Raw genomic sequence first — 9,735 nt, forward strand, 5'->3', positions numbered from 1 at the left:
AGGGCAGCTCAAAGATAATGAAAAAACAAGCTATTTACTACAACAGCTTAAACATGAGATAAGGGCACCCCGGAACCAAATATGTGCCAGATCGTGCTTAACCCCTACCTTTCACTATCAATCATCTTATTATCATACCTATATCCCATAACAACTGCTCAGAAAAATACCAGACAGCATTCAGGTAATAACTGGTCACAATGCGGAGACCAATTTCAAGATTTACTCCAGATGAAATATTCCAGTAAAGTTTGCATATTTTCTCTCCTAATCTTAAATTAGGAACCAATTAACTGGTTATGTTCCTTAATACTCTGTTAACTGATAGCAGTCCTTTTTGGTGAACACTGAGGAGTTCAGATTCTCAACAGCTTCATATAAAAGAGGGAAAAGCGTTTGTATTGAGCCCAACAGATGTCCGTTGCATCAACTGCAATGAAAGATGTTTTGGAAGGAAGAGCTACAATATAGTATCTCACCTCTGGATCACCTCAGTCAAAAAACTTACTTCAGGCTTGACATTTTGGACAGAATTACTAATTAAAGCCTTGCAGATGTCTGGGAAAAAAATCTGTATTTCAGTAAGTATTTGGTCATCACAGCTTAAGTAAAATGTCTCTACTAAACATACAGAGGTATTAGTCTGAGAAGACAAAGTGACTGGAAGCTATCAAATACCGCTAGCCTGTAGGCCTAGTACAGCATAAAGACCTTCCAAAATTTGCTGGCAAAGCTGCTGAAACTTGCAATTTATTTCATCTGCTCAAGGTAGCTTTTTGTGTGTATAGGCAAGGAAGGACGCCCTTTTCCTTCCAAAAGGAAAATAAATGCAGAAAGCTATAATTGAGACAAAACTAAAGTTAAAAAAAAAAAAGTCAGGAATACCAGATTTCAAAAAAGCAGTTTTTCTGCATTTACTCAGGTATGCAAGAAATGTGAATTTTTTGTTATTTGGGCTAAATACAAAGCTGGTCACGCTTCTTGCAGCAGATGTATCTCACAAAAATACAGAGGATGCAACATGTCCAAGTTAACAATATTCTCAACATTCCTGACCACATTTGGGATGTAACAGTGTCTTTCTTGCCTTAAGAATAAGAAACCAATGCTCTGCAAAGTTCTTGGGGTTCAAACACAGTTTACAACACCAATCTGTGCCTTCACTTTGTGTATGTTTTCTTTGATCTGAATTTGAACAAAGAATTTCTTCCCAAAGTAATCTAACCCAGAAGGCTTCTGAGGACCAGCTGGGGAACAGACTGGCTTACTCTCAAAAAATAAGCAGGCTTACGAACTAACCAAACTATTCAACAGGTTTCTCCTGAATATCTTCTCATTTTTGAGTCTCCTGATGCTCTCTGAGACTACGTTGCAAACACTGAGCTGCCAAAGGGTTTCTGTGAACTGAGAGATACAGAAGCACGGGTAAGTAGTCTATACATCGCTGTGCCAGGAGTTGCCCAAACACAGACAGGGTATATACATACATGGACTTCTTTCCTTCCTTAATCCTTGATTTTGAAATGAGTTATTACATTGTGGGGCCTACCTCATAATTCTGGCAGGTACAGAATAATCATAGAGTGCATATTTACATTTAAAGACAGTGCTGCCAAAAACAGACTGGCTGAATTTATTTGCATCTCCCCTTCTTGAGCAACAGGAAGAGTACCTACAGATTGGAGGATCTAGCTCCATGAGTTATGTAAAGACATACCTGTAGCAAAGGACCTGCTCCTAAGGGAAGAAAGACCAGGCTCTAAAGACCAGCGTCTTTTGTGCTCAAGATTCATCAATTTTAAAAGAGCCCTTTACCATTGATGATAACTGAAACAAATGAGCACAACAATCGTGGAGACCTGTCAGCAGAATGACTAAGCAAATATGGAAGATAAGGCTTATCTATCCCAGATAGGATTTTTATACTCAGCAACAAGTTTCTTTTACGTAGAAAAAGTAGTAATTCCCCAGGTGGATGCAAATGATAAAATGGAAAACTAGTTCTGGATGATCTGTGCAGATTCATCACATGGGGGAAAAACTGTGTTACGCAGGCTGGCCTTTCGGGTCGCTTCCTAACTTCTCAGGGCTTTTTCTCCCGTATTCTCCAAACGTTTATGCTTTTTATCACCTATACGTTGCACAGATTTTGAAACCAAAACGGAAAGTGTGAAATGATTTACCCAGAGTCAAATCTGAAATACCAGATGAGGAAGGAGATTGCCAGGCCAACCCTGAAGAGCACCTGGGCTGCAGGTACTGTGCAGCATCCTTCCCCATGAAGGATCATCTCACCGAAATTTCTGCAACAACTGCTGCTGTTCCTCCACTGACCATTACCACCGAGGATGCTACCAGATGCCTTGATCACCTTCAAAGAATGCTTAATTATAAACCCAACATAGTTTACAAAATCAAAGGAAAGTGTGAATAATTTAAAATTGTCCTTAATCCAACTAAGGAAAACACACAATACTACTTTTTTTGGTGAAAATTGTTTTGGATGAAATATGAAATCAGTTGAGAGGGTCTGTGGGGATTTTCTAACTGTGTGTCTTTAGTCAAGCATATTTTAAATATGCAGTTTAAAAAACCTGCCGAGTACGTGAACAGAGCAGTATCAAATTGGGAACAAGCTGTCCTCACACTGCAACCTCTCACATATAGATTTATATTACAAGCATATGGAATATACATTTAAGCATACTGTGCTGGAAGAGATAAAACTGCATTACTCAAAGATACATGCTATAATACCTTCATGAACTACAATCTGCTTTTGTGCCTATAAAATAAATCCAGTCTCAGAAACCTAGTATTAAATGGTATTATACTAATTATCCAGCTTCACACATGTATGTAGTTTCTCCAAGTTGCCAGATTCATGACTCAGTATTTATTTGCTCCTTTAAAAGCAAAGATATCCATTTTCATATTTCATGGAGATTTTCCTTACAACATAATCCATTGTCATGAAGTGAAAGCAGATCCAAATAATCTTATAAAACTAAAAGCATTTTATCAGACTTTCTTTTGCATGACTAGCAAAATTCTATATGAACAGTGGGGGGCTGGATTTTAAATGACTGACCAGCTACAGGAGTACCTATAAATGTACTTAAACTCTGAGGAGAGCGCTTTTTGTGCCCTCTTCACTGTGCGAAAAGACAAAATTCATCTTTCTGATGCTGTGGGCATCTGATAGCAAGAAAAGTTACTGCTACCTTGTACTGAGAAAAGCTTTCCTTAGAACAAGGCACAATACTTCAGCGGTTATAGGTAAACACAAAGGACTTTTTATTTTATTATAATGCAATTAATGAAGAGAGATGATTCAGACCGCAACAGCATGCTGCAAACATGTAATTTTATTGGTACCAGATCCTAAGATTACGGTGTGCACTTTAAACACTGACTTCTGGCATTGGGAAAAGGTTTCTGTTTAAAAAAAAGTTTTACTTACAGCACAGCAAAGTAGTAAGTTTACTCTGAAGGGAACTTGGGCAAATTGTGTATGTGGACAAGAAAGCCTGGGTTAATTCCTCCTGCAGGATTACCATGGGCTGCTCGCTGTAACACATGTCTCTATTCCTGCATGTAACCATCAACTCATTTATTTAGGAACCATTTTTATTCTAAGACTCATAAAAATCTTAAGGCCTTCCTTCAGGTTTCTTATATCTTAAGTGCTTCTTATGGAAAGGAAAATAAAAAGGTGTTTATATACCCTCCAAACTGAGGCATTTACTCATTTTAAAAAAAGAGGAGGGAACAAAACAGCAGCTCTGGAAACAGACTTTGTCCACCATATTTATTATCAATTTAACAGCCTTGAATGGAAACTGCAAGTGCTTTGATAAAAATCAATTGAAAAGCTGACTGCCTCACTGTTGCTTCAGTAAAGTGCCTCTGTATCTTTTGCTGAAACCTTGTTTTTGTAGCCTCCTTAAACAATACTCGGTATTAAATCACTGCCCTGTGCCTCCTCCGAAAACAGACTCCAGGGCAAGTGTCCAGACCAGCACCCCTCCTTCAAACCTCCCTTCATCAACAGGGACCAAGGACGTAAACCAGCATCGTCTGGTCAACACCCCCACCCCCAGTTATGCAGGACACCTTAATTTCTACGTATTGTTAAAAATTAACTTTCAGGTCTCTGTGCATTTCACTCAGGTGCTGGACCTCTCTCCCTGGAGGTCTTTGGCTCTGAGTCAAGCAGACTTCAAGCTGCGGCAAGAACGGCTGACTTCAGCAGCACACACAGCCCTGACCAGAGCCCTTACCGAAACGGACCTCGATGCTCCCGTCCAACACCCCGTGAGGAGCCCATTTCACACATCACTGCCCCAGCTCAGCCCTGTGCACCTGAGGGAGCCGCGGGGGCCAGCAGCAAGACTTGGTTTGGATTCAAATAAATAAACACTCTCCTGAAGCCTTTGCAAAGTCTCTAGAGTTAAAAAAAAATACTACAAAATGTAACTGGTTTTACTGTGTCCTCATGTGTAAGCCATATGGCCTATATCAAATAAGCAGAATGAGCAAAAAAAGTCACCAGTACTCCACATTCTTGTAATTCAATCAGCTTTAATCATCTAAGATGTTTTCACTAACCTACAGTAAGGGTATTTGTCCTAATAACCTTGAATAGAGTGGTGACACTTTAAAGATGGCTCCCTTGAACAAAGAAAGATAAAAACGCAATTTATGGCAGGATGTTGAATCTCAAGGCAAATTCCCGCTACTGTAAATTGCAGCTTTTTCCCCAGGCCAGCCCCTCTCCAGATAGCAAGCAATGTCTTTGCCATTTTACTAAACATCTTCCTGTACTTCTCCTCACTGGTCAGGAGTATTCAAAATAGTCCTCCTCCTCTAAGGATCTAGTCTATTGTATTTACACTATTAGCTGGAAAAAATAAACAGTTCAATCGTAAGAACCAGGCCAACACTCGATGCCACAAAGGATCTTGTCAGCCCCGACACACTCAGCAGGCTACGAAACTCGCGGCACCCAATTCTACCCTCTAGACTCTTGCCAGCTTTCACAAAGACCTTCTCCAGGGCTGGTGGCACGACCACCCCTCAGCCGGGCAGAGCCGTGCAGCACAAGCTGTCAGTGAAAGCTCCAATGCCCCCCGGGGCTCCACGTCCAGCATTGCCGGCAGCTGCTGGATCCACCGGGCACCGAGCACGCAGCACCGGTTAAAAGCACCGGCAGCACATCAGCCTCCACACACAACCTCTGCCCAAGGATCTTCTTGAGGAGGCCGGCTAGGAAGCACTGACCACCGACAAAAGCGACATTGTGAAGGGGCCATGAAGACTTCTTGTAAGTCCTGCGGGATGCTGAAAAGCACCTTTTGCTCACGGAGCCTTTGAGAAGTAATGGATTCTGCCACATAATCCTGGATGAGATTTTTAGCTTATATGGAAAATGGTGCTGTTACCTACCTCCCTTCACTGCAACCTCCAGGTGAAAAGCAACATGGGTTGGGCAAAATGGATTTTAATTTCAGGAATCTCCTAGGCACACCGCAGCAGCTGCCTGCCTTCCACACAACAGCCCTGTCAAAAACCACCCCCTCCGCTCAGGAGAGGACCTTGCTAGAGACATAAGGACAGTTCAGCGTCCACGAGTCAATCGAAGTATTACAGAAAAATTAAGAGAGGTTTGTAATTAGTAGCCATGGTGGTCTTTTATAGTTTCTGTTGCTCAACCGCTGGAAACCAAGAAGAGGCTACAATATAAGCGCATTGCCAAAAATCAGGTAGCTTTCAGCAATGAGGAACCTGGCTGCCGTTGAAACTGGCACTTTAGATGCAGGAGACTCTATCCATCTCCATTACAAATCCTCTGAGCTCATCCTAGCATTACTTTCCCACATTAAGCAAAAGAGTTAACATAAAAAGCCTGTCTAGCTTCAAACATTATCCAGATAAAGAGAAGGAGAAAAGAGAAAATCCCTTGTATTACCTCTCTCAGCTCTCCCCAAACCTACTCCGACACCTTTGTTCTTTCAGACCTGGCATTTATCTGAAGACATTGTCTAGCCCTAATTAAATCTTCATGTGAACCACTGCCACTTCCTGGCAGAGAACACGCATTCTTGGTGTGCTGATGGACCTACATAATTTTCTGCATTTCTCCCTTATGGTGAGTGTTAGGCCTTGCTTGAAAACATCACAACTGTGTTCAACACAATATGTTTCAACAGAAATACAAAATTATTCAGTTTCTTTTAAAGAATGAAGAGAAACATAAGTGAAAATTATATTCCACAAGCTCATTGAAAAAAATCCTGTGGAAACACTGGGCAAATAGCACCATCTGAGAACAAGGCATGCTTTTGTTTTACTGTTGTCTCAGAAAGGGATAACTGGCAGTGATATGAGAAGCAGAAAAATTTTTCTTCCAAAATAAAAATCTGCAGCTATCTCTTCCCCCTGGGGATGAAAAAACATTTTTAAAGTGCAGCTGAATTTTTCATCAAGGGAAGTTGCATTATAAACCACTCACACACACCTAACCTTATTTGATGAAGCAGCTCCTTCAGAGCTTCGTGTTCGAAGCCTCTAAGTCGGCAGTGACTGCACATTCAAAGAGAGCAAGGGGATGCAAGAGCTACAAGAATCTTTGCACTCTAAAGTTGGAAAGGCAGGTGGCTAGAAAAGCAGATTTTACTGCTAACCCCTCCCAACAATTCTTAAGTCTTAAGGAAGCCCCTTTAAACCACTTATTGATGCTAGAAGAAAAACTGACAATAAATAGATGAGAAATTATTGCCTTCCCTTAACAACGCTCATTGTAGAAGGCTTGTCCAAGCAGCAAAGCAGCCAGCTGTCCTGGCAGATGTGGTCAGATGGCCAAACACAACAAAGCAAATTGACTTTAAAATCATGTTTAACTTTCACTGTTCTCGTTATTATCCTCCAACTCTCGGCACTCCTCTCCCTACGCAGAAGAAATAAACACCCCAGATGGCTAAAGAAAAACAGCAAGCTATACATATGCTCCATATAGTCTGACAAAGCACGAGTCCAGCCACCTTCAAAGCACAGTGCGAGACTTACCCGTTTAAGGGCCTTTCAGCTCTACAAGGGGGTGTCTCTGCACGTATGGGTGAGGCGACTACTGTAAAAGAACTTCTGGGTTTTGAGGCCACGACCAGGTACTCTGAAACATTTTTCCACCTTAATTTCCAAAGACACAAGTCTTCCATCATTCCATAAATTAATGCAGAATAGCTATAGACTAGACTATATATAGCTATACATTATACTATATATAACCCCTAAATACGGCATTAGAATTACTGTTGCTTATGAAACAAATCAAGAATACTATGAGCATCGTTTTACTGGAGAGGGATGCTAGTGCAAGCGCATTCAACTGAACATCGCCTTGGCTTCTGGGACCGTATACCACGGTCCCCGCACTGCAGGAACCTGAGCCAGTCTGTTGTTCTTTCCCACCGCAATGTGAGAGATCTTGTATTTCTTCAGGGCCTAAGAGAAGAAAGCGGGAGGCAACGACAGCCCACCCAACCGTGGGCAAGTTATCAAACTCTGCAGAAGTGGCGCCCAGGCTTTCTCCTGCGGCCCTGGCTGTGGCAACCCTGATTGAAACCACACTTGCCACAGCTGAGAGTGAACACGTCTGTGGGAGGGAGGTAGACACAGCAACCCAGGAAGGACTTGGCTAGCTGCGCAGTGAAAGCACACTCAAAATAACCTGCCTAATTTCACCAAAGCATTAGCAAAACCACAGTTCAAGCTCTGGGCTGAAAACAGAGCACGTACTTGTATAGCTAAACCACGTCACCCTCCCTGCATATCCACAGGTCCAGGGAGGTTTCAACATTTTGGGAAAAAGGTGGCTGAATGATAGGGCTGCTTTGTAACAAGGCGCTCACATGCAGGAAAAGGAGCTGGGGGACGCAACAACTTTCCTTCATCCATCAACCATCTTGAAGTGGAGTCGCTCCTTCCTCACAGCAAACAGCCTGCCCGAAGCTACCGCTACCCTCACGGCCCTCTGCTGCCCACAGAGCCCTCCACACTATCCCCCAGAGACCCCAATAAGGCCTACAGCACCCACCAACCCCAAAAGCCACCCACTACCTCCAGAGCCCCCACCAACCCCGAGACCCCTGCTACCCCCAGAGGCCCTCCCATACCTCCAGAGCCCCCCACCAACACCCCCAGATGCCTCACCGCCTCCAGAGCCCCCCATTAACCCCAGAAATCCCCACAACCCCCAAAGACCTCCACTAAGCCTCAGAGTCCGCCCCCCCACTGGCTCCAGAGCGCTCCGCGGGCCCTCACAGACCCCCACTGCCTCCACAGCACCTCACCGACCCCCAGGGCCCCCTGCTGCCTCCAGAGCCCCCCGCTACCTGGAGCCCCCCACCTCCTCCAGAGGCTCCGCTGGCTCTCCGGCCCCGCCCCGGAGCCCTCTGCACTTCCCGGGCCCGCCTTACCAAGGCTCTGCCCCACCGGGGTGCTGAACGGGTTCCCCAGCAGAAACTCCATCTTGGGATGACAACAAACAGCGGCCCGGCGGCCCCCCCCCTCCCCCACCCCGCCCTGACTGGCAAGCGCGCACACCAACCGCAGCTTGCTCTGCCAAGCGTGGCCCGCCTCCTTGCATCCGATTGGGCGGTGGCTAGACGCCCCGTGGAGTCATAGGTTAAAGAGTGTGCCCATCACTGTCAAGCGAGGGGCCCGCCCCCGCAGTAGTCCCGCCCTTTCCACGCCCTTCGGTTGATGGACAGTGGGGACACCGCTACTGGCATTCTCCATTGGGCAACGGCCAAACGATTCTCTAGTACTATTGGGCAAGAGAAACATCAATCATGCGAGCCTCCTTCCGCCCCCGAGGGCAAGGTGCCAGCGCTGATTGGCTGACACGGATTTCTCGCGCTCTGATTAGCAGCCAGCTTTCCCACCCTCTCCCTCACCATTGGCGGCTGGGCCTGTCACGTGGCCGCCCTTAGCAACGCGCCTGGGCTTCCTTAGCAACGGGCGCCGAGCCCCGGGACCGAGGCGCAGGTGGGGGCCGGGCTCGGTACCGGGGGCGCGGAGCGGGCCTGGAGCCTTGGGGACCTGGGGGTGAGGGGCCCGAGGGGTCGGGGGGCTGGGCCTGGATGGGTCTCGCGGGGAAGGCGGCAGCCCATCTGGGTCACAGCCACCCTGACAGGCAGAGTCAGGGTCCCCGTCCCGGGCCCTGCAGGGCCGGGGGGTGTCGGGGACGTGGCGCTGCTTCCCGGGCCTCGGCTCCGGCTGGCTGGGAGCAGCAGCTTGTGTGGGTGGCCGACCCACTGCTCACACTGACACCCACGTTGTTCCCACTGGATGCAGCAAGGTGATGACCTCGCGGTGTGATGAGCTCTGTGGAACTGACATTGACTAAAGAGGCAATGAAGAAATTACAAGGAAAACAGAAAGTCTGGCAGGTCAAGGATGAATAAACCCAGAGCCTGCTACTCCTCGGTCTGTACCGAGCACAGCCATAGAGAGGTTTGGTTTGTTAATTAAAAGCCATGATGAGGAGAGAACTTTCTAAACCCAGACGTTTAGCATTCCTGTCCTCCTGTGAAAAAAATCAGCCGAACTTCTTCCATAATTGTAGACATCTTACGCAAGCAAAGGTTTGATGATTCAAGCCCTTCATACTGATTCATTAACTGTGCACAGTTCTAGAAAGATAAGTAGTCTCATTGCCTCCAGGGCAACATC

At 45.7% G+C, this 9,735-nt stretch overlaps 1 protein-coding gene across 11 annotated transcripts in view; it reads right to left on the reverse strand.

The window, feature by feature from the left end:
• Positions 1-8,576, reverse strand: part of TOM1L2 (target of myb1 like 2 membrane trafficking protein) — a 56,941-nt gene extending 48,365 nt beyond the window's left edge. For 5 of the 11 annotated variants that reach the window (XM_075165440.1, XM_075165439.1, XM_075165443.1 and 2 more), the window contains exon 1: positions 8,478-8,576. In XM_075165440.1, coding sequence (XP_075021541.1) covers positions 8,478-8,529 — 52 coding nt within the window. In that variant the 5' untranslated portion in view covers positions 8,530-8,576. Of the gene's footprint in view, positions 1-1,717; positions 1,821-8,393; positions 8,416-8,477 lie in introns of those variants that run through there. The other 6 variants (XM_075165434.1, XM_075165442.1, XM_075165441.1 and 3 more) reach the window with 4 other exon arrangements.
• Between the last annotated feature and the right edge of the window lie 1,159 nt (positions 8,577-9,735).

This window comes from Calonectris borealis, chromosome 16 (genome assembly GCF_964195595.1).
Source record: "Calonectris borealis chromosome 16, bCalBor7.hap1.2, whole genome shotgun sequence".
Taxonomy (NCBI): domain Eukaryota; kingdom Metazoa; phylum Chordata; class Aves; order Procellariiformes; family Procellariidae; genus Calonectris; species Calonectris borealis.